Below are 25,905 nucleotides of genomic sequence, written 5' to 3'. Positions count from 1 at the left end.
GATTACAACCGGGGAATAATGTGCAAACCTGACTATGAGAAGGGGAAGTGCCCACCTCCGTGATTTCACCGCCTGGCTTATGGCCATTTGTTGAGGGCTGTGTCTAGAAGAATTCTCTGTTTGAACCACTTATTTCCCCTCTTTTCAGAAACTACGCCAGAGCCTCTTTGGAAATACCATCCAGGTCTTCAGTTATGACTGGACAAAGGCTTATTTCAGGTTTCATGATCCTTTTTCTGACCTGGCTTTTGCTTTGGAAGTGGGAAAGGTAATAGCAGGTGACAATTTTTTTTAATTCCTAAAGCTGTGCTCCCCTTTCTGTGTTTTCTTCCACCCTCCTCCCTATGTTTTCATTATAACCATATGTAGACACATATTTATAATGTAAAATTTTCTTTTTCTCTCTTTTTTTTTTTTGCTTTTTAGGGCCACACCCACCGCGACATATGGAGGTTCCCAAGTTAAGGGTCAAATCGGAGCTACAGTTGCTGGCCTACACCACAACCACAGCAACGCCAGATCTGAGCCACATCTGTGACCTACACCAGAGCTCACGGAGATGCCGGATCCATAACCCACTGAGTGAGGCCAGGGATTGAACCCGAATCCTCATGGTTACTAGTCAGATTTGTTTCCGCTGAGCCACAATGGGAAGTCCTATAACTTAAAATTTAAACTTAAGTGATAAAATTATAACATGCTACCTAGGATGTAATGAAGTCTCAAACTCCTCCCCACCCTCTTCTGAATTCTCATTTTCCTGGCTCTTCTCTCCAAGTCCTCAGCATCCCTAAGAATTTAGAGGGAAGAAGAGAGCTAGGAATTTCTTTCTGGCTTGTTTAAAACCTTAATAATTCAGTGTTCCCATCATGGCTCAGTGGTTAATGAATCTGAGTAGCATCCATGAGGACACAGGTTCAATCCCTGGCCTTGCTCACTGGGTTAAGGATCCAGCATTGCCACTGTCATGAGCTGTGGTGTAGGTCATAGATGCAGCCCGGATCCTGCATTGCTGTGGCTGTTGTGTAGGCCAGCAGCTACAGCTCCTATTGGACCCCTAGCCTGGGAACATCCATATGCCACAGGTGTGGCCCTAAAAAGCAAAAAAAAACAAAACAAAACAAACAAACAAAAAAAACCCTCAATAATTCATATTATTGATCACCAGTCACACAGAATTTCAAAAGCTAGCCGACCAGTTCCTTACTTTCTGAAATTCTAAAAGCTGGATATAAGGCAGGGCCTGGTGAAGGCAGAGAAGAAGACAGGGCTCCGCGGAGAGGCTAGTCATTGCAGATTCCAGCCCAGCCATGGCTCCCCGCCACAGCCCAGGGGGAGTGTTGACACATGAAGAGAACAGTGTCCTTGTGCTCAGCTGAGGGGATGCTGCACCCAGAAAGGAAAAGGCTGCCAAGAAGAAAAAATAATGACATCACTTTCCAAGGCTTATCTTTTATCATGTGGGCCGTGAGGGCTCCACTGCAACTGTAAAGCCTTACCACTCACCCTCCCCATTTCAGGGAGGTGCCCAAGGCATTCAGATGGCTGTACAAGGATCCATCATTAAACACTTGCTGTTTACAAGGAAGGGAAAAGATTGTAACTTTCTCAGGTAAGAGGCCTATGAGAACTAGGTGAAAAGAATTACCCATTTCATGAGAATTTTTATAGGCTAAATAATCACTGGAGAAAATCCCCTGGGTTGCCTCAGGAAGGGGACTTGCCTCGTAAGAGAGAAATGGCTCTGGTTCTCCCAGAGGGGCTGGGTTTTGTAATTGGGGTGGGGGTGGGGACTCTCCCAGAGCCGCTCTCAGTGTTCAGTGGCAGGAATGATGCTGACAGTTTTTATGCTCCACTGCAGACCACCCTGACAGGTGAAATGAAGCCCCTGGTCACCAGGTGGGCTTACTTGACAGCATTTGATGGGAAGCCCCAATCTAACAATTCTGGAGAGGGAACGAAAGGGGTAATGAAAAAGCTAATAAATGATGGATTTGTTCTCCTATTTAACCAGGCTGTTTTTAAAGTACAGTGTTTGGTAGTTGCCTATTAAAAAATCGGTTCAAATTATTTTGTTCTTAAAGGTTATCAAACCCTTATCATGCACAAGGCTCTATGGTTGATATTAGAGGAAACAGAAATAATTAAAAGGCATCTCCCCGCCCTCAGGCAGGATAAGTTATCACCCAAAACAGGAACTGATGTCTAATCTATTCTAAGATCGTGAATTGCCAGGATCCTTAGAAGCAGAGCCAGAGATGGGAATGCTTTATGCAGGTGATTCATTAAGGGCATGAATGCCCTCAGGAGAAAAAAACCCGTAAGAGAGCAGGGAAGCAGACTAGGGAAGGTGGAGGAGGGAAGGAAGGATGTGGTTGCTATTGGTGTGTAGCTTCAGCCTGGTCCATGGGAGCTCTGGGGGGACAACTGCCCCATCTTCTGATAAGGGGGCGGGGCTTTGGCACCTCCCACCCCCATCAGGCATCCACTAAGGGCTATCTTCTGGGAAGGTGGTATAACTCCCAGTCACTTCCAGGGAAGGTGGCTCCAATTCTTCAGAGAAAGTCGAAAAGCCTGAGCCTCTACCAGCAGGACCCAAAGCAGCAGGGGCATCATGGCCACCAACTGAGTAAAAGGCATCCCAAAGAATCTAGAGGGAACACACACAACATTTTCTACACAAATAGAAGGCAGTTAGCACAGGACCCAGCATGTGGCAAGTATTAAATAAATGGTAATGAGGTCTTATTGACCTGCTCCATAAAGCCTTCCTGAACCTTCCCAATAGCAAGTTCTCTCTCCTACCTCTGTAGTCTCATAGCACTTTGTTTTATCTATTCTCATTCTACCTTGGACAAGGGATGTGGACACTGAGGCTCCTGCTGCTCATTTCCGGGTCACCACAGAGCTGGATGGATTCTAAAAACCATGGTCGAGTTCATTTATTCACCTCCATGACAATGTTAAAGTTGCCAATGCTAAATATTTAGAAAATTAGCCTAGGAAAGGTCTGTGACATAAAGATCAGCTCTCATTTCCAGGAAGTCTGGCAGGTAGGGTTTACCTGATGGAATAGAATGGTTAAGGACAGGGAGTCCAGAGGCAGACTGCCTCCATTCAAATCACTGCTCTGTTGCCTTAAAGGTGAATGACCGGGGGCAAGTTACTCCACCTGTCTGTCTTACTTTCCTCACCTCTAAAATGGGAGTAATAATAGCATCCACCTCGAAAGTTGTTGTAAGGATTAAATGAGGTGCTACGTGTTAGGTACAAGAGCAAAGCTGGGCCCCACGAGTGCCAGGCGAATGTAAGCCTCGGGTTAGTAAAGGCAAACCTAAGGAGGCCTCAAATGACTCGTAGGGTGTGATCAGGCAGAAAGGACAAGCATGACATGCATATTAAAGGCAGACAAGTGCATGAGAAAAAGCATGGAGGTGGAATGTGGAAAATATGCCTAGAGGACTGGTGCATCGGGAACAGAGGGTTTGTGAAATGGAAACCTAGAAGATAAAACGAAAGGATTGTTTGGAGTTGTGCTTGGGAAGGGCCTGTGTTACCGGGTTAAAGAGTTTGGGGGGAGCCTTACTGAAGTCTGGGAGAGAGGACAAGGTTGGGACTCAATGGGGGCTCAGGGGAACCAAGAGGAATAATGTGCTGGGGTGAGGATGCTGATCCCAGGGCCAGGGGCGGGGGTGGGGTGGGGACAGAGAGGATGAGGCCTTCCATGACATTCTCACAGAGCAGGCTGAGGGAGGAACCAAGCAGACCCACAATGTTCTCAGAAGGGTTCATGGAAGTGGAGGTCCAGGCTCTTTGCTGGGAGATGCTCATTGCAATGCGTTCCCACCCTCCTCCTGCGTTGTAGTTTGTGCACCATAAGCAAGCAGGAGCAGGAGCGCGCACTGGCTGCAGCACTAGCGGGCATCCTGTGGGCTGCAGGAGCAGCTCAGAAGGCCACCATCTGCCTTTTCACTGAGGACACTCACATTGCTCTGACTCCTGACTACTCCAGGGATGGTTTCACTGAACGGGTGAGTGCACGCCTGCCCCTCCTGCCAGATAAAGGGTGATGAAGCCTGGGTGAATACTAGACTCACCATGGAAACAGGCGGGACCCCACTGATGCTCCTGGATGGACCTCTATGACGTAAGTGTCAAACATACCTGCCAACGAGGCAAGGATCAAGGGCATAAGTAATTCAAGCTGCCGAAATGGAGATGCCCGCTGTGAATTTCTTCTCCCATAATTCACCATGATCAAGAATATTCCATACTCAACGGAAAAGCAACAGACTCACAGATACAGAGAATAAACTATGGTTATCAGTGGGGAGAAGGAAGGGCAGGTGCAATATAGCAGCAAGAGGATTAAGAGGCACAAACTATTAAGTGTAAAAGAAGCTACAGGGTTCCCATGTGGCTCAGTGGGTTAAGGATCCACTGTTGTCACAGCAGTGGCTCACATCACTGCTCTGGCACAAACTTCAATCCTTGGCCTGGGAACTTTTGCATGCCACAGGCATGGCCAGAAAAGAAAAAAAAGCCACAAGGATATACTGTACAACATGGGGAATATAGCCAATATTTTATAATAATTATAAATGGAATATTACCTTTAAAATTTTTGATTCAGTATATTGTACACCTGTACCTTATATAATATTGTATCTTAACTGTACTTTGACAAAAAAATTTTTTAAAGACTATCCCATGCCTGAAATCATCAAAAACTGCATTTCCATAACGCTTTTAAACATAGCTAAATTCTACCTCTTAGGGAAAAAAAATCTATTTATGGTTATACTGCTCAAGATACCACATTGGTTTAAAACTGAGTAATTTAAAAGTGAGGCCCGTGCCCCCCCCACCCCCACCAATTTTACCATGTTATGTTTTACATGGCCTTGTATAAGATAATATGTCAGCTTCTAGCAATGTGATTTTGCAATGAAACAAAGAACTCCTTTGAGGTATTAACAGTGAGTTGACATCTTCTGGATGTAACTTTCATCTTCCTTTTCATTTTTATCTTCTATTCCTGATTTATAGCTCCAGCTGTTTGAACTTCTAGAGAAAGAAGCCACTGAGAAATTCATCTATGATCATTTACAATGTGTAAGTGTTTAAGTGTTGAGATAATTCCTTTATGTTGAACTGATCTTACAGGGATCTTCTTCCTTTTATAAAGTGTATTTCTAATGATGCTTGTTAAGAAAACCGGGTCATTTTGAGGACTAAGAGAGGGCAGAATGAGAGAAAGAGAAGCCCGCCTCTCCCTCCCAACAACCTCGAAAGAGGCAAGATCACACACAGGCCCACTCACAAATGCCTCTTTCTCCTTCGCTAATCAAACCCAGAGAATAATCCTATAGATGGCATATACAGCAAGATCGCTTTTGAAGGAAGAGGAAAAGTTACAGCAGTCTTGCCTCATCTAAGGCATAAAACACAAAAATGATAGTCTAAATTGCCAAAATGACCATTCGCATTGGCTGAAAAACATGACTTCCAGACTGAAAATGGTGGCCCCTTTCACCTCTCCTGTCAGCACCTGCCACACAGTGCCCTCCCCAGCAATGAACCTTCCCCACTCACCCCCCCCTTCCCAGTGTGGGAAGGACACAAAGTAGAGGACGGTGATGGTGGAAAATGGAAGGTGCTTTTTAAAGATTCTTATCTGAAGACTCAGAACCTTACCTGTAGCAGAGGACAATGAGCAGAATAACCATGAAACCATATAATGGAAATACTTTCCATTTAAGCTCATGAACTCCATTCAAAACTCCATTCAAAAACTCATGACTCCATTCCTTTCGAAGGTCATAGAGATGGGAAATATGGGCATGAGTTCTCAGCCACATGCTAGCTCTATGATTGTGGTATCACTAGTTACCCTGGGCTTACCTCCCCTGCCATCTCTTGGGTCTGGGTGGTAGGCAGAAGGATGGTCCTCTGAAAGATGTCCACACCCTACCCAACTCGTGTAGGTTCCATTATATGGCCAAGGGGAATTAAGGTTGCTAAACAGCTGACTCTAAAATAGGGAGATTATCCTGGATTACCCCAGTGGGCCCAATGTAATCTCAAGGGTCTTTAGATGTGGACGAGGAAGGCAGAAGAGTGGAGAGAGTGATGTGATATGAGAAGGATAACACTGTTGCTGGCTCTGAAGGCAGAAGGTGGGGGCTGTGAGCCAAGGAATGTGGGCAGGTCTGCTAGGAGCTGGAAAGGACAAGGAAACAGATTCTCCCCCAGAAGGAACACAGGGCTGCTGAGACCTTGATTTTAGGCCAGAAAGAACCCATTTCAGACTTCTGCCTTTCAGAACTGTAAGATGATAAATCTGTATTATTTAAGCTACCAAATTCACCATAGTTTGTTAACAGCGGCAATATAAAACTAACAAAAGCTGTATGATAGATTTTAAATACCTGACATGAAATGTTAAATTAGAATCCTTTGTTGTGGAGGGAGATGTTTAATGTGGCTACAGAGATAGAGAGGAGCCAGGTAAGAAATGACGCTATTGGCAAACAGAGGCAAACTCTTCCCTCTCTTCCATCTCTTCAACTCAGCCCTGGGCCCGTCTGATTCAATGTGAAGGATCTTCACATATGCAAGGGCTTCTTGTACATAGTCAGAGTTGAGAATCAGAAGATCAGAGCTAGAACTATACACAGGTTTCCCCCCTCAAGGACTAAGAATTGAGCTGAAATAAATAATAAATGGAAGTAGAATCAGACTGCATGGCACAGGTGGGCTTGGCCCAAGAGCTACCCGTGTCAAGTAGACCCATGCTGACCATTACAATAGCCACACTGGGGAAGGGCTGGGCACCATTTCCTGAGGGAGGGATCTTGCTGCATAGGTTTTCCTCTGAAGGGCACACCCTGAGCTGGGAGCTTCATGTGTGATCAGCCCTTATCCAGACCTTTACCAAACACAATTCACTACCAAAATTCAGCAGTCCTGTGCCCCATCTTGAGGCGAAGATCTCAGGCTAGAGGTCTGAGGGCTACATGTGGGCAGTATACCTTCTATTATGGATAGAATTACACACCCCTCAAAAGAGATGTGTTCAAGTCCTAACCCCTATGTGAATGTATTCTTACTTAGAGGAAGGGTCTTTGCAGTGGTAATCAAGTTAAGACAAGGTCATGCTGGAATAGTGTGGGCCATAATCCAATAACTGGATTTTTTGTAAGAAGAGTGTGGAGCTCCCTCATGGCTCAGTAGGTTAAGGATCCAGCATTCACTGATATGGCTCTGGTTATAGCTGTGGCACGGGTTTGATCCCTGGCCTGGCAACATCCACATGCCATAGGCACGGTCCCCCCAAAAAAGGAGAGGGAAATTTGGTAATAGACACCTGACACATTGACACATGCAGGGAGAACACCTGTGATAATGGAGGCAGTGATGCCTCTCCCAAACCAAAGGACACTGAGGATTGCCAGCAGCCAAGAAGCTAGGAAGGTACAAAGAAGGGTCTTCCCCTAGGGCCTCAGAGAGAGAAGGCCCTATGACACCTTGATTTAGGGTTTCTAGCCTCTAGAATCATGAAAAAATAAAAGTCCTATTGTTTCAAGCTATTCAAATTTCTGACCATTTGTAGGGCAGTCCTAGGAAGCTAATACACCTGTTATGTATCATCTACAGCATTAGCTCATACAGTATTTGCATTTTAAAAAAAGTTGAGTCGAAGGGGGAGTTCCCATTGTGGTGCAGCAGAAATGAATCTGACTAGGATCCATGAGGATGCAGGTTCGATCCCTGGCCTTGCTCAGTGAGCTAAGGATCTGGTGTTGCAGTGAGCTGTGGTGTAGATCGCAGATGCAGCTTGGATCCCACGTGGCTGTGGCTGTGGTACAGGCTGGCAGCTGCAGCTATGATACAACCCATAGCCTGGGAGCCTCTGTATGCCGCAAGTGCAGCCCTAAAATAGAAAAAAAGAAAAGTTGAGTTGATGAACATCAAAAACAATCAGAGAAACCTAAATGTTTAGCTTTTCCCCCTAAATCAGAAAATCTGGCTGCTCAAAGTCTATATTCTTGCATGTCCTCAATTAGCAAATATAGGGAGCAGTGTCTTCCATTAGACAAGTTGTGACAGACTGGATGATATTACCCAACTGGTAAAAAGGATTCTGCGGATGTGATTAAGGTCAAGCTGTCAGATGGGGAGACTATTCTGAATTCTCTGGTGGGCCCAATTCATCATAAGGGTCTTGTAAGAGAAAGAGGATGGCAGAAAAGTCAGAAAAAGAGATGTGGGAATTCTCCTATGGCACAGTGGGTTAAGGATCTGGTGTTGTCACTGCAGTGGCTTGGGTTGCTGCTGAAGCAAGTGTTCAGTCCCTAGCCTGAGAACTTCCACATGCCATGGGTGTGGCCAAAATAAAAATAAAAACAAAAAGAAAAGAAAAGAGAAGTGACAAGGAAAGCAGAGGGAAGAGGCTGTGTGATGCGGAGTCACAAGCCAAGGAATAAGGACAACTTCTAGAAGCTGGAAAAGGCCAGGGGATATAATCTCCCATAAAGCCTCCAGAAGAAACATGAGCCAGCCAGCCGTTTGAATCAAGCCCAGTGACACCAGGGCTGGACACCTGTCCTCCAGAACTGTAACATCATGGATTCATGTTGTTTTGAGCCAACAGGTCTGTGAAAAGCAGCAACAGGCAACTCACACACAGGTTTTCCCCCATGCCTCCAGCCCCATCTCTCCCCACTTCCCCCACACCTTGCAGGACATCCACTGGGTTTTTGTCTGCCTCCTATGGCAAGGAAATTTGCTCTCCTGCCTGAGGGTCCAGGCCCTGCCAGGTCACAGGCAGTGAAGGGGACAACTTAATCTATAAAAGGAAAAGCACGTGCATTTTTAGCAGAATCTTTCCTGATGCAATGCCTTTAAAGAAGAGCCTTTAATTCTGAGTACCGTGAAGGCCAGCCAAGGAGCTTCTGTTCACCTGAGGAGTATTGACATAAAGCTAAGATAAGGCCAACCAATGGGAGGCCATGGATGTGGTTAGCTTTTATGCTGGATCTTACAGGGCACCTTTGGATAGTTGAAAGCAGAAGGGTAACTTGTCCAAGAAGAGAGACAGAGAAGTGCCTTAGCAAGGGACAGATATCAATTTTGCTGTGGTTTTAGCCTGTTATAAGAACTAAGGTGTGTACTGTGCTTTATTTCATTTAACTTTGACAACAACTCTAGGAAAAGGTCTCTGTACCTGCAATTGCAGATGAGATTGAAACTCAAAGAAGTTGGAGTAAGTTGGTTTGAACCTAGGTTTGTATAACTCCAATGATATTTCTAGAAAGCTTCTCTGCTCCCCCTGAGTTAACCAGGTGAGGAGGAGGAATGCACTGACTGTGGGGGGCTGGATAAGGGCCAGCCAGATCAGCTCTGAGGGCCTGGGCTAGGATGGATGCTGGAATGATGGGGAAGAAAGATACACTACATCTTAGCCATGATTCAAAGAGAATCACATGAGAAGCGGAGGAGCGAAAGATGGGTTGAAAACGAAGAGAATGATGGTGCCACTGGCAGGTATGAAGCAAGAAAGAAGGATGCATTTGAGAGCGAAGATGACCTAGGGAAGCAGAGAGAGCTTCTGCTGTCCTTTTGGCAGCTGGAAAAAAAAATCTCTCAAGCTGTAGATCCTTGAGTCCATGCCTATGGATACACAGAATGCATTCCTTTTAGGCAAACATATTTTTCCTTTGTTTTCCCAATAGTTCAAAGGGGAAGGAAGCCACGGTGTCATCTTGTTTCTTTACAGCCTGATCTTCTCCAGAACATTTGAAAGGTAAATTCGATACATATTTGCACAGGTATTTCATATAGCTCTGGGGTAGCATAAACAATATACTCTCATGTTGGAAAATATTTTCGTGCCTAATTGGAAACATAAGTGCATTTTTTTTCTAGTGAATACTCTTCTGTTGATGAGTCCTTTCTTGTAGATCATATTCATGAGAGAGTGGATGCCATCAGAAAAATTTGATGGCAGAATCCGCTTTTCTAATACAGTAGTAGTTTCCTTCTTCTTGTGGTTATAAATATTGGCAGACACCACCCAGGCTTCTTTGTACAATTTTCATAAATGAAAATATTTTATGATATCTATGCTCAATAAAATAGGGAGTTCCCATTGTGGCGCAGTGGAAACAAATCTGACTAGGAACCATGACGTTGTGGGTTTGATCCCTGGCCTCGATCAGTGGGTGAAGGATCCGGCATTGCCATGAGCTGTGGTGTAGTTCATAGACGAGGCTCAGATCCCTCATTGCTGTGGCTCTGGCATAGCTGTAAGCTACAGCTCCTATTTGACCCTAGCCTGGGAATCTCCACATGCCGTGGGTGTGGCCCTAAAAAGACAAAAGACTGGAAAAAAAAAAAAAAACTATATTCCACATGGGAGTTCCTGTCATGGCTCAGCGGTTAACGAACCCAACTAGGATCCAGGAGGATGCAGGTTCAATCCCTGGCCTCACTCTGTGGGTTAAGGATCCAGCGTGGCGTGAACTATGGTGTAGGTTGCAGATGCGGTTCAGATCCCCCATTGCTGTAGCTGTGGTGTAGGCCAACAGCTACAGCTCTGATTCAACCCCTAGCCTGGGAACTTCTATATGCCGCAGGTGCAGCCTTAAAAAAAGAATCAACAACAACAAAAAAACAAGAAAAACCTATATATCCACAAATATTTATTTTGCTTCTGACATGCAAACCCTTGTTCTTGGCACTATGGGAAATACAAGTAAAAAAGGATATGGCCTTGACCTCCTGTAGGGTCCAGTCTGGGAAAGACAAGGGGTTCACACAGAGAAACCAGGCAAGTCCCAGGTGATACCGATGTGCCAAATGAGGTAAAAACACAATGAATCTTAGTGGATTCTAGAGAAGGAGGGACCCCCAACAGAGAGGGTAGTCAGGAAGGCTTCTGGGAAGATGTGGACTTTCTTTGGGGCCCTGAATAAAGGCTAAGCTTTTGAGAGTAAGAGAAGTAGTGTGTGGAAAGGAGGAATTTCAAACTTGAAGCAGGGTTCCTGAAACCTGTCTTTTGCACATCATACTTTTATGACCTATGTTATTGTTGAACAATTTCCTTAAATCAACACACATTTCAGTGTAAACCTCTTCCTAAACGTTAACATCCTTTAAATCATCTTTGCTGTGCTAAAGAAAAAAAAATGTGTTAAACACATCATTATATATATATTTTTTTTAATGCTCATATCTATACTGCCTCACATCATGCCACAATTTAGGAAATGCTGCCCTGAATTATATCTGATGCTTGACCTGCGTCTTTAGGTCTTATTCACCTAATGAATAACCTTTCAGTTCTGTGAATAGGTTCATTCAAGAACATCCACAGCTCACATACTTAGTATCTCCCTCTGAGTGACGGCAAAAGCCGCTTTCCACTTTAGTATTATATTGTCCTGGGTAGAACCCTGAGCCCTGGTCCCTGATGAAATGGTAGATGGTGCAGCCAAGAAATGGGCTTAACTCCTGAACTGATCTTTTCCACTTGAATCATCTGTTCAGCTCTGCCTTGGGCTAGCACTCTGTGGAGTAGTCATGTGCCACCACTCTAAGCCAAGTATCCCTTGGCACTCAAAGCAAACAGTTTCTCTTCTGAGCCCAGCATCCACACACAGCCCATACCCAGGATTCTAACTTGTGAGGGCTGCAGCTTCTTCCTTCTCCCTCACCACTTATCATTGGCTTCCCCCAATGGCATCCAGAGCTTTCCTGATCACCCCAAAACATAGTCCTAGCTTTCCCAGTGACAGGTAGAAACATGCCAGGCACACGGGAAGGACAGTGACCAGGCGAGCCCAGGCTACGGCTGCTCTGAGTCAGAGGGGGCAGGGAGGAGAGGCTGCAGGTCCTGGGCAGTCATGTCTCTGACTGAGGACTGATGGCTCTCTCCGCTCCCATCTGCAGGCTCCAGAAAGATCTGGATGTCTCCACCACTTATCTGCTACAACCAAACTCTGGAGGCTTCCTGTGCAGCCAGGTAAGGTGGAAGACTTTGCCTTTTTATTAGAGAATCTGAATTAGGCTTTTTTTTTTTTTCAATTAAGAATATTTCCCCCTTAAGTGAAGGGTGATCAAATTATCTTTGAAACACTACGATGCTCCCCTAAGCCCAAGATCAGCTTATACCTTCCACTTTCCATTACAGTCCTTTCTGGTTTACCTCTGAGAGCCCAACATTCCTAAAAACATTAGAAAATATCTTGACAAGACCCACCAGGAATCCCTAATAACTGAAAGAAAAGTACTATAGACACACCTTATCTTCATGCATCTTAAATCACAGCTATGGAAACCATAAAAGAAATTAAAAGAAATATTAAGGGAGGAGAGACATGGGAAGTTATGGGGGATGAAGAGAAAAAAACATCAATAAACTCCTGTTTTCGCCCTATGAAACATTATGACGGGTATTTTTCCAGACCTATAGATTGTGGGATTTCATACTTTTCAGTAGAAATGGTGATTTTTATGGTTATTAAAAGAAAAAAGAGACTAGGTCCTTGGGTTAATACCACCTGAAATGTAAATATTTGTAAAATATATGTCATCTAGGCAGTTCTGAACATGGCTTTAACTGGAAGAGCAAGGCCGCATGTTTTTAATGGCTGCCAAAAAGGAAAGTCTCAGGAAATGTTACATGGGGTCCTGACCCGCAGTGATGTCGGCTACTTGCAGTGGGGCAAGACCACCTCAGAGGACAATGGGTTTTCACAGGTGAGTGTGTTGCAGTGTGTTGCAGTTCTCAACCACAGCATCAAAGTGCCAATATGTCAATATTTGGTCATCTTGTTCAGTATAGCAAGGCAATCCAATCTGTGCTTACTTCTTCCTTTACCTCTTTTCTGCATATGCCTCCCACCCACCATATACACATACAGACATACACGGAAATGTTTCCTGGTCTAAATGGAATTCTCCAAGTCTCCTTGCTTCCTATTTTACTTCATATATTTTATGTATATGGAATATAGGTAATACAAGTAATACGCAAATAATTTTTAAGCAATACTTGAAATACACAAAGTTCCCCTGCATCGCCAGCCATCAGAAATCAGTACTGTCAGTATCTTGCCAATTTTTTATTTATGCAAAGGTGAATGCATGTATTCTATCTATCGCTCAAAGCTCTAAAAAATATCACTAAAAAAAAAAAGGGAACCCCACTCATGATATGCCTCTCAAAAAGTTTTCCAGATGATGGGTTTATGACCTCTGACAACCAGAAAGTAGACTGTGCTGTTGAAAAGCACAACTGGAGAATTAAGTAAGATGTGATTCTGCAAAAACAACCAGGAGGGGAAGCCAACATGCCTACCCAAATCACAAATCAAAGATGCTTCTGTGACATTTTCACAAAAATTTCATCCTTGAACCCAAGAAAGGAACGGGAGCTTCCATGAAAAGCAACGCTCATTTGGAGTGACCCTGAAACCAGCTGGGATGGAATTTAAGGTGATGATGACAAAACCCCCTAGGCTCACCATCCACCAACACAAATGAGGAGCTCCGCTGCTCAGAGCCTGGCCTGTCCTTCACTCTCCTGGTTCTGGCTCAAAATCCCTTTCATACATGCAAGACTTCCCATTCTACAAGGTCCTTTTGTATCCACAGTTTCATTTGTCTTTCCTCCCACCGCTAGTTCCAGCTACAATGTGTTTGCTATTCATGAAATCAGTGTCACAACACATACAAATCGTGTCTGATGGCATTAGGAAAGTATGGCAGAATTAGTATATTTTGTGTACTAGTGGGTTTTAAAAGTTTACTTAGCATACCTGCACCTTGAAATCTTGTCCATCATGGGAAAACAACACCAGAAACTAACACCACATTGTAAATCAACTATACTTACATTTTAAAAAGAGGGGGGGAAATGAGAATTGAGAGATAAGCTAAAAGTAAAAGAAATGAACCCAATTCCATCACCCACGGTCAATCCTCTCAGAAATGCTTCCTTTTCTTTCTCACATAAATATTTCTATTCTACTCTTCTGAACCCTGCCTCTCTCATTTAACACAAAGGTCTTTCTATGTCAATGAATATATGACCTTCATCATATTTAATGGATGCAAAGAGTTCCACTGTATGAATGTGAAAGAATGTACTTTGAATATGCCCTAGACAGAGAATGGATTTGTTATTATTATAAAGTTCCTAATCACTTGTTCCAGATAACTTGGGAATTCAGTTTAGAATTTGCTATATATAATGACAAGGAAAACCAAGCCAGAAATAGGGAACTTAGAGATTTCATTTTACACATTTTTCTTTTCTTTCAACCACACATGGTCAAGCACTCTGTACCTATCGGGTCCAGTAATAGGCCACGACTCAGTCTGGCAGGACACATGGGACACAAGTTTAAAGGAGTGAGGGTGCAAAAGCCACAACAATAATTTTAGTGCTCTAATACTACAAAGCTTTTTTACAATATTATTTCGTTCTATCCTCATTACAAATTACAAAGATGGAAAACAGTATTTCTCGTAGTTCTGACATGTGAGTAGGTAGTTCACAAGCTTTGTCATATCTCTGCACCACCTCTGCTGCTATTTGCATAATGTTTTTCTTTATACTTTTTTTTTTTTTTTTGCCGTGCCTGAGGCACGTGGAAGTTCCTGGGCCATGGGCCGAACCCGCACCAAGCAGCGATCCAAAGTGCCTCCCAAAGTAGCTGTACCATTCTGTGTACCCACCAGCAAAGGATGAGAGTCCCTGTTGTTCCAGATTCTTGCCAGCATTTGGTATTGTCAGTGTTCTGGATCTCGGCCATTCTAATAGGGGTGCAGTGATATCTCAATGTCGTCTTAATTTATTTGCATTGCCCTGATAACCTATGATGTGGAACATCTCTGCATATGCTTAGTTGCCATCTGTCCATCTTCTTTGGTGAGGTGTCTGCTAGTCTTTGGCCCACTTGGAGAGCTTTTAAAACCATCAATGTCCAGGTCCTCCTCCAGAACAGTGTCAGCTGCATGTGTATAGGACCAGGGTGGTCATACACGGCCCCACACTTAGAAGGTCCTGCACGTGGTTTAATGCTCTGCTGTCACTGCCTTAAAATTTGTAACACTTTTTCAACAAAGGGCCCCACTTTTTCATTTTGTACTGGGCCCCACAGATAGCTGGTCCTACCCAATGACTCTTATTTATCTGGCCTAAAGAGCACCTGGGCATGGAATTTTTTAAGCCCTCAGGAGAGTCTAATGTGCATCCAGGTGCTTAACCTCAGCACCACTGACATTTTGGACTGGACAATTCTTTTATTTAGTTAGTTTTAGGGCCGCACCCATGGCATATGGAGGTTCCCAGACTAGACGTCAAATTGGAGCTACAGCTGCTGGCCTATGCCACAGGCACAGCAACAAGGGATCTGAGCCACATCTTCAACCTACACCACAGCTCACGGCAATGCCAGATCCTTAACCCACTGAGCAAGCCCAAGGATCGAACCCACAACCTCATTGGACCTAGTGAGATTCGTTTCCACTGCGCCATGACAAGAACTCCTGGACTGGACAATTCTTTGTAAAGGGGGCTGCCCTGTGCATTGTGGGATGTTTAGCAGCATCCTAGCTTTTACCCATGAAATGCCAGGAGCACTGCCTTCCAGTGAGACAACCAAAATTGTCTCCAGACATTGTCACATGTCCCCTGGAGGACAAAATTGCCCCTGATTGACCTACTGCTCCTTTTTTTAAAAAAGGGGGGGGGGGAGAAAAAAATCTCGTTAGGCTTAGCTGATTAAATCTATGGTATCTAGAATTGGAAAACTAGCTATTTCAACTGAAATTACAAGAAAAAATATCCTTCTTCAATCTGTACCAGAGAGATTGACAGCTTTCTGTTCCTTTTTCACATTTGCAAGGCTTTAGGGACAAACCTTATCTTAAATTAAAATTAACTAGGTGTTCACTAAATAGCTATTAAGTTGCTTGAGAAAAGGGCCTTTATCAAAGGCTATGCCCCCTAAAAGAGAGATAGAGGTTGAGAGAGAGAGAAAGCAAGCCTCACAGAGTCAAGAATTCACAGCGATTCAGCACTACCATTTCCCCTGGATCGCATTTCTTCCGAGACAGGTCAGCTCCAACCAATAGGGATGTTAAATCATGCTCTACAGAAAATTACCTGAAGAACCTAAAATATCCTCCAATAATAAAGTGGATGGTTGTCAGGACCTTAAAGTCAGTCAGGAGGCCGAGGCCTAAGGTAAAAAAAAATAAGAGCTTTCCTGCTAGGAAGAGGGCAAAATGTTCCCAACCACAGGACCATCATCCAAATGCCTGCTCACAAATTGGAAGTAGGGCAAAGGATGGTGACTGGTCGGGTTAGCTTTCAAATTTATGTAGAAATCAAATCTACAAAGCTTCCATCTTTTCTAAAAGTGACTAATGTGGCTTTTCATCTTTCCTTCTTGGAGTCAGTGTTCTCTCCCCAGGGAGATGCCTCTGAATCCTGCCCTCAGTGAAAATTGCCTGAAATTGTGCACTAATGGCTTGAAACCCTGAGGATGTTTATTATGTTGTCTCTGACATGCACTTGAAGTTTGGTTTCAGAACAAATGTATTAAAGAGCAAATACAGGCTGGCGGGTAGTATTCCGACTTGCACTGCTGAATATATGACTATGTTAGGCATCTACATGTGTACATATGAAGTTTATTTTATCTGATGGTGCTTTTTTATTCTTTCCATAGCACCTCATTATATTCTGGAATAAAAGCAAGCCATAGCTCATCTATTATTATTAAAATAATCTTATATATAGAATAATTTGATATACATAAGAATTTTATATTTTTTCACCATCCCTGAAGATGGTAATTAAGGTATTTTTCAAAGCTCATTTAGTAATTTTAATGCTAACAGACACTGTGTAGAGTATATACTATGCGCCAGACTCTCTCTAAGGTACAAACAATGATATCTTATTTCATTTAACCCTCACCCACACTCAAAATTTTAATCAATGTTAGTTCTAGTGCATGGCTGTTGTTTGGTCATTCATTTTAGAGATGAGAAAATCCAGACTTAGAAAGGTGTAGGAAGCATCAGAGCTAGGATTATGACCCCAAATCTATCTACATTCAAAGCCCACCTTCAGCCCATGGTGCCATCCTGCCAGTCATAATCATCTTTGCTCATTTTCTGATAAAGTGTTAAATGCAAAATGTCAGTTTTGGAATTATACTCTATCAGAAGTGCTTCTATAATCTATCATATCTGTGTACTGACACAGAGATATAGATTTGCATGATATAATCTATAATATCTATTATAGATACACTGATGCTGGACTATAGCACTTAGATGGTGGCAAAACCATGGCTCAGTGTTAGGATGTGTGGTAGTTTTTCTCAACATCTCAAACTTTATCCACTGACTTCTAGGTTAAAGCAGTGGTGAGTTTGAGTTGATTGTGAACTGCAGGTGCTTGTGGCACTTTAAATCCGTCGCTCTTCACCTGTGGTTGGGCAGACCATGTCTGTCACATATGTGCTAGAGGACAAGCTCAAGGGCACTCAGAGTCCTGCTACCCAGAAGCCCCATCTGACTGCAATGCACACAGATATCTAATATTTCAGAATATTTTATCACAGAACTTCTTGCAGAGTAGCACTTTGCTCAAAGAAGAACCAGATGTGGTTATAGGAGAGTGCTTTAGGTACCCCTGGATTAAGGACCCCACAGTCACTCCCCTTTATTTCTGCTCTGAGGCATGGTGACTCTGTACAGAGCCCATCAATATACCAAATGCTTATTTCATGGGTATTTAGGGACTCCCACCTAGGGTAGCTGCTATAAATTGGCAGATTATATGCACACACTGGGAACAGAAACCTAAAATAAGAAAAGTTTCCAAGTTCAAAAGAAAACCAGAGTGCTGCCTTAACAGTTAGCTTCTGCTCTCAAGCTGAAACCCATCCTGTTATTCTGCCTCTGTCTTCCCCAAGTGAATCCCTTCTTACTCTGCAATAAAATTGCAGAGACTGCAAAAACACACGTCTTTCAGCCCCAATGTCACAGCCCAGTGGGTGACATTTAAAAAAAAAAAAAAAAGAGCTTCATTAGATGACATGGCAAGCCCCCCAGAGCCCACCAGACTGACGGTTCCTGCCACACACAGCCAGCTCCCTGCAAGTTAAGGCACTATTTGGAAGCCTCCCGTCACTTTTCTATTTGGAGGTACAGGTTTGAGTGTGAGGTTCCAATACCTAAGTGAGAACATAAAGCAGTTTGAGTCTAACACCATCTGGAAAGCCTTGGGAGATTCACATTATCTTTGCACCTGCCACCGAGAAGAAAAATCAACTCTGGTTTTTAGAAGGGACTGAAGCCATTTAGGTTTTGTTGGAATTATTCCCATGGCAGCCCCGGCAAGAGCACACCACTATTTGAGTTCCACTCTCTTCCTTCTTTACGTTTTCCCCTTAAAGAGACTGAGAGAAAGAAATCCAATGGTTAAAGTACCAGATAAAGCTCCACCCACTGCACTCTACCACTGAGTCACAGAAAAGGGGATCCCTGCAAACTTGGGGAGAGAAGTGACATCAACTGGTGTTCCAGCTGGCAGAGATGAGAGCCAGACCATGATCAGTTATGTGCATGAACCGTCACTGGGAATCAGCAAAGAAAGCACAACATTCCAACACGTTTCTCCATTCAGATCACCAGATGGGGGCCTTGGGACTTCACAATCAAGCTCCTTATGCAAAGGCACACTCTAGGCACCATTGTTCTAGACGGCATAAGGGGAACTACCTGGATTCCATCCTCATTCTCCAGTGTTTAGAATTTGTCTATCCTTCTTATCTTCATAATTTCACCTTAAATGATATATGTTCCAGGAGGCTTGATTGCTGCATGTAAGGCTGAACCTCCTGGGCTTATTACACAATGAGTGAATTTAAGGAGAAAGGTATTTTATTTATAGCACCACTGTATCACCATTTAATTTCCTTTTTACCATGGCAACATGAGGCAACACGCACAAAATCTGCACTGGTGGAATCTCACCAGTAAAACCTATTTAGAAGCCTCCTTTGGGGGAGGTTAGCTGATAAACTGTGTCTACCCAAGAGCAATACAAAATCTTAACTGAAAATTCCAGTCAAACAGATCACGTGCTGCGCTGAGAAAAGAAGGAGGTAGAATAGGTGTCTGGGTTCAACCAGGAGGTGCTTGGTTTTGTTTTCACAGGACTCACTTTAAACCAGATGTGTTCTCAGCTGTAATCCGAAGGCTCGCCTCTTAGAGTTAAAACCCAAAGTGCCGTGACAGTCAGGTGTGACATTTTCCTCTTGACCAGAATCTCCCAAGGCAAGCAGGGCTCTGCCTGCTCAGTGTGGGTCTATGGATGGTTACTTTGGCCACTGGAGACTATAACTATGTCATTTTCTTCCTACTCTAATAAAGTCATGAACAGCTTTGAGTTCAGGAAAGAAAGCTGCTGCATTGTTGCCTTAAAGTCACAACTGCCTGATGTTAGCACCTTGCAGAGTATGGATCTGAGCACCAGCTCAATTTTGCCTACGTTACAAAGATTCTGTGAAGCAATACCGTATATGTTCATACTCTATTACATCCACCCACACATAATTTACAGGAACTTTCACTGGTTTAATATCAGCCAGAACATCCATTTAAAGTTCAAATGGAGTGGCATTTTATTACAAACAACCCTCAGTTTCCTAATTAGTTTATTCCTGTTTTCCGACACTAATAACTGCAGATCATATTTTAATTAGATATAAACCTTAGTACAAAAGGTACCATTTACCATTTTGAGACAGCCCAAGGAAGAGCTTTTTTTTTTTTTTTGGACCCACCCATGGCATGAGGAAGTTCTGGGGCCAGGGATCCAACACGTGCCACAGCTGCGACCTAAGCCACAGTAGTGACAATACTAGATCCTTAACCTACTGTGCCAAGGGAACTCTGAGCTTCTTTTATAACTAATGCATGGTGACAAAGTTCTTTGGAACTTGGGGGTGGATTCTGGAATGTAAACATATGCGGCTACTCCAATGGCATATCCTCTGTGTTTTATTTTCGAGGTGGCCAGTGGGCGACTTGTCCCACGTTTGGTGTGTAAGATGCTCCTGTTATATTCAGCCCAGAGGGGCGAGTGCTGGTGTGAGTAGATGAGTAAACCCTGTGCCCACTATGAGCATGTCTGGATTGGGGATCTGGGCCTGCACCCCTTTATTCAATTATCAACTAAAACTGAGGTCATTCCTTTTCCACATAGTATATAATTTTCCTCTGGTAGCTAAAGAGAAAAGTTTAAAGACAAAAGCATCTCTGATTCACCCACTCACCCACAACTGAAGAATTTAAACTCTGGAAAAAGGAAGAGATTTGAATAGAACTATTGAGAAATCAAAATGTCAAGTTATTAGCCTTTAATACTTGAGTTTATGGAACACAAGATTTTTCAAAGCTGAATCTTGCACACAACAGAATTTGTTCCTGAAGACACAGTACACCTCTGAGGACTGAGAAGAAAAGAAACAGAATCAGATTTCTTGATGGGAAGACAAGCCAGGGCTAAGGGTCCCCAAGTGATTCCTAGAAATGATGGGGAATTCAGTGCAGTTCTTGTTTTCCTCTTTAAGTAGGAAAAAAAATTGTTTTTAACATTAATGAGTTTCAATGATATTAAAAATATGTGTGTTTCCTGCCTCTTTGAACAAAATGGAAGATATCATTAGTAATATCATGATATCATGTAATATCGTGATACCCTCAGGGGCTACTGAAGGGTACAGGACCCAGGGTGGTGATTTTGTGAATCTAATTCATTACCTGTGAGAATTCAAGGCCAAACTGACAGTTGCCTGGAAAAGCCAGGTAAGCCGATAAAAATGTGAACTTAATATTATGTGTAATACACTCAGCTCGAAGTACATTTTCGCAAGTGATCTACATGTCAACATGCAGATGTGTGTATATCTGTGTGAGTGTATATGTTCCCCTCATTTCCCAGAAGACTTTTTTCTGTATTCAAAATATTCTCTATTTCCAGATTCTAAATATTCTTTCTTCTATATTCTAAGTGGTTAGTGTTGCCGGAGTCACCACCTGCTGAATGCAATATTGTCCTATCCTCAGAATGGAAGGAAACACAGCAGTCAACAACAAAGACCAACTGAAGTTCTCTTGTCCCACCCCTAGTTCAGTTTATTCTATTTCATTTTATCTATTTATTCTCTACCTCACTTCAAAACCAAACTGAGGCTGTTCCACCTGCTCCATGAGCCCACCCTTAAAATATTTTAAAATAAAGTCCGTGAGGAGAACTGCAGCATCACCACCCCACCATTCATACATGTAAATTCATTCATGATGAAGCCCTTGTTTGAAATCTTCCTCCACGCACAGGGCTCTGCACATCTACAAGCGCTGAGCCTCTGAGCTGCTTTTTGATGCCGTCACAGTGCGGCCAAGTCTCTATGCTCATCTGCCATCCCCCCTCCCTTTGCAGGTGGGCAGCATGCTGAAGACTCCCAAGTTACCCATTTGGCTGTGCAACATCAATGGAAACTACAGCATCCTTTTTAGCACAAACAGGCAGCTCTTATCAGACTGGAAAATGGAGCGCTTCTTTGACCTGTACTTCTACAGTGGCCAGCCTGCACAAAGCAAGCCTGCACACTTGACAGTAGGTGAGTTCTCATGTGCTCAGAGAGACAGTTCACACATGTGGATGGTCATGCTAGCGCTGCAGGAAAATATGCAGGCTTGATCTCTGAAATGAATCCTAAGCTTCAGTCCCAGGGGCCTAACCCTAAGCAATGTAACCTGGGAAAGCTAAACCAGCTTTAAATAAGGGCAGGGGGTCTTGAAGGAGGACAGAGGAAACAACTCTTAGGGAAGACAAAAAAAAAAATGATGGAGTTCCCATTGTGGCACAGCAGAAACAAATCTGACTAGGAACCATGAGGACACGGGTTGGATCCCTGGCCTTGCTCAGTGGGTTGGGGATCCCGTGTCGCTGTGAGCTATGGTGTGTAGTTTGCGGACACAGCTCGGATCGATTATTGCTGTGGCTGTAGCATAGGCCAACAGCTGTAGCTTGGATTCAACCCCTAGCCTGGGAACATCCATAAGCCATGGGTGCAGCAAAAGCAAAAAAAAAAAAAAAAGCTATCTTTAAATAAGAGCCCTTTGGACAAGAGAATAAATGTGATGAGACTGGGAGACTATATCTGGTACCTTGGCACTGTGGATGGAGGCTTGCTTTCCCTTATTTTATTTTTATTTTTATTGAAGTGTAGTTGATTTACAGTGTCATGTTAGCTTCTGGAGCCTGGTTGATTTGATGACTGACTGCATTTAGCATCATAAGCCTGGTGTTAAATTTGGAAAAGTATCTTGGTAACTGTTTTATCTGTGCAGCTCCTAATTCTTTTTATTTATTATATATCTAAAATTTAGTAGGACATTGACAATATGCTCCTTAAAATATATTGTTGTTTCTACTTTACCCTCTTCTTTCAGGAAAGCATCATTTTTTTTATTAGCTCACATGCATCCACAAGCATTCTGTGCTGGGCACTGTGTTGAAAGCTTTACGTTCATATCCCATTAAATTCTTTCAACAGTCCTATAAGGTAGGAACTATGATATCTGTTTCACATAGTAGGAACTAAAGTGTCGGCAAAAGAGACTTCTAATTGAATAAATGAGGCTGAGAGATGTCAAGTAGCTTCTCAAATGTCATTTGAGACAAACTTGGGCCTTGAACCCAGTTCTTAACTACCTCACTAGTATACTTTGCCCTTCACCTCAAACTGCAAATGTACTCTTAGAAGCACTGAGAAGTGGCCAGCTCTCCCTTTTCTTGTTTTTCCTGACAATATCCGGTGACCCACAACCGGTTCTATCTGTCCCATGATGGCACTGGACCAGGCATGCCATTTCACAGTATCAATATTTAGGTTCCAAAATCCACAACAACCCAAATTACCAGGGACTTGTTTTCTATGGGGCATGTCTATGCACCCTCTACTGGAATCCCCCTCTGCTTAACCAGTTCTAGGAGCACAGCTTGTGAGCCTAGCCCCTGCCCCCACTCCCATCCTTGTTTACTTCCTTCCTGGCTTCCTCCGAAATGGTGACCATAGGCTGGGATCTGAACACTGGCTGTTCCTCCCTCAGACACTCACTCCCATCACTGGGAAAGGGTCCAACGTGAAGATGAACACAGACCAGGAAGATGGTTTTCTCCCGTGGAGATGACAATCAGAACCAAGTGGAGAGAGGCCACCATCAACTGGAATGGAACTGTTCCCTTTTTCTAAAGAGAAAGCCAGGCTGTGCCATGACATCTGAAGTGTCAGCACCACTGGGCTACAAAGCCTGATTTGGGGAGAGATCATTTCACATCTACACTCCTCATTCGTGAGCCCCACAGAGACCTCTCCCCAACCCATTAGCAGTTGTTTTTCTTTCTTTTGTCTCCATGAACTCTCTGCGGTTGCTATCAGTGTTGTAGGAGAGACAGGGCCCTTATAGCAGGGTCTAGAAGGTGGCTCCCCTCTATTCACATAGATTGGTCCCTTCAGCACATTCAAAAGAGAAACTGAAGTCAGCTTCCTTCATGTTATTTCCAAATTACTCTCTTCTCTGTGTGATTCTCCCCAAGGACCATAGAGGCAGGGAGATAGCTCTCCTTTGGGGATGAAGTCATCAGCAATACATTATCAGATTTTCAGTTATGGCAAGAACTCAAGCCTTCTCAAAGATTTCCTGGTACGGAGGACATTCTTTTCCAAGGTTACATTTCAAGTGCCCACATTAGCAAGTTCTTGTCATTAAAATAGTAAATGGACTTGAAGCGGGGGCTATTCCTGGTAGGCTGGCTGTTGCAGCTGACTGTGGGGTCAAGCCCTCAAGGAGAGCACACAGAAAGAGACCATCTTTCTATCGGTGCTCTATTTGCTTTGTTTCTTTCTAAGCTGGATATAAATACACAGAGAGACAAACAGATAAACCAAGAAAGACTTCTGATTCCTTGATAAAATAAAATTATATACAAAAATAAAGTTCTCTTCATATGTCATTGTTCAAAGGGGAAAACAATTCTTTTTAGAATATGATTCTTCCTGGTCCTATTGATGCCTACACCTTTTCTGAAGAAATACACAAAGCAAGACATGTATTCTTTCTTAAAGAAGCATATGGCAAACATCTAGATCTTTTTCCTCTCCACCCTACTGGTCTACCAACTCATAGACTTAGGGCTTTGTACTCACAAGCAAAGGTTAGTTTGCAAAGAACAACTTTTCTGCAGCCATTGTCCAAATTAATTTGTTAAATGCATTTTAACTTGGCTCAAAGAATAATGTTTTAACTTAAAACGCATGGAGAAAATGAAACTTCAAGGTGAATAATAAATAATGTCAAAAGAGAAAGCCAGTTTGGCTTAGATTGCCGATGACAGTATCCTTACCATGGATGCTTTTTTATTTGGGATCTTAAATACACTGGGCAAATGAGTGGATCCCTACAGACCCTCAGCATATTTCTTAGTCTAGCAATATTGTGCTTTTCCTGAAGTGCGGGTCTGATTTTGTCTTGTGGACACCAACTTATTTCTAACTAAATCTCCCTTTTGGTGTGGATGGCTGGAAATCTTGAGCCTAATGAGAACCACAGCAAGTGCATCGGTCAGAAAGCTCACAGCCACAAGTAAGAGATCTCACTAAAAATGTCTCACACAGCAAGGATATTCCTTTATAACAAGAATGGTCCAGCGAGGGGTCTATGACTCTCTTAGACCCACCACTGTTCATCCTCCAGGACTGAGCATAGGACATTTGATACCAGAACATAATCAGGGCCCTGTAGAAGGAAGGGCAGGATGACTGTTGTGTAGACAAGCAGCAGTGTTGCCTGGCAGTGTATCAGTCCTTCCAAAAGGCATTTTCTAATTGCTCTCATTTCTGAATCTATTTTCTATCCCTACCCTATTTTCTTTTGAATTTTTAATTTACTTATAATTTATGTTATTTTGACATATTTATGTGCTATTATAATGTCTTAAATTATTCCTGGAACAAATATATTAATAAGTAAAACAAAAGGAAAGATTAAAAGCATGTTTTATGTATAACTGTATGATAATTTTGACACAGAAAGGTATTAATCACTTTGTATGTCAATGTTCAGTGAAAATGACTTTTCATTTCATCTTATAAACAGGGTACCCAATAATATTTGATTTTTTTTGTAAGGTGGAAACATGTTGTTTAAAATTAGCAAAATTTCTAGAGCCAGAAGTTCACCTTTGAATTATGTTTTCACACAAATGACTTTAATTAGGCTCATCAGCTTCTAAAACATAAAGCAGGAGAAAAATATTTGTTTGAAGATAGAGATAATTTTTCTGAATAGTTTCCTAAACTGGGAGTTCCCATTGTGGTGCAGCAGAAACGAATCCGACTAGGAACCATGAGGCTGCAAGTTTGATCCCTGGTCTTACTCAGTGGGTTAAGGATCCGGCCTTGCTGTGAGCTGTGGTGTAGGCTGCAGACGTGGCTCAGATCCCACGTTGCTGTGGCTGTGGCGTAGGCCGGCAGCTGCAGCTCCAATTTGACCCCTAACCTGGGAACTTCCATATGCCACGGGTGTGGCCCTAAAACAAAATAAAACAAAACACACATTAATGAGTATAAACATGAAAACTGAGATAAATGTTCAGAGGGAAGGGATTTCTGCTGATAATAAAAGCCTGGAAGTTCTGGAAATGGCCTCTTTGAGGAATAGATGGTTAAGAAGGCTGAGTGGAGACTGTAGCTGAGGGGCAGAGGGACAGTGGGTGCCAATCCCTCCAGTGAACATGCCTGA

The 25,905-nt window shown here is 43.1% G+C and overlaps 1 protein-coding gene across 1 annotated transcript in view; it reads left to right on the top strand.

Annotated features, from left to right (window-relative positions):
- The window catches only part of MINDY4B (MINDY family member 4B), a 33,922-nt gene extending 10,565 nt beyond the window's left edge, over window positions 1-23,357 (top strand). Inside the window, exons 4-12 of the mRNA XM_047754959.1 lie at window positions 149-268; window positions 1,521-1,612; window positions 3,866-4,031; window positions 5,050-5,115; window positions 9,738-9,808; window positions 11,956-12,028; window positions 12,604-12,765; window positions 21,539-21,719; window positions 23,215-23,357. Of these exons, the coding sequence (XP_047610915.1) occupies window positions 149-268; window positions 1,521-1,612; window positions 3,866-4,031; window positions 5,050-5,115; window positions 9,738-9,808; window positions 11,956-12,028; window positions 12,604-12,765; window positions 21,539-21,719; window positions 23,215-23,357 (1,074 nt within the window). The remainder of the gene's footprint in view (window positions 1-148; window positions 269-1,520; window positions 1,613-3,865; window positions 4,032-5,049; window positions 5,116-9,737; window positions 9,809-11,955; window positions 12,029-12,603; window positions 12,766-21,538; window positions 21,720-23,214) is intronic.
- Window positions 23,358-25,905: the final 2,548 nt, after the last annotated feature.

This window comes from Phacochoerus africanus, chromosome 1 (assembly GCF_016906955.1).
Source record: "Phacochoerus africanus isolate WHEZ1 chromosome 1, ROS_Pafr_v1, whole genome shotgun sequence".
NCBI lineage: Eukaryota > Metazoa > Chordata > Mammalia > Artiodactyla > Suidae > Phacochoerus > Phacochoerus africanus.
Note: the sequence above shows the minus strand (reverse complement) of the source record. Positions and strands in the feature narration are given on the sequence as shown.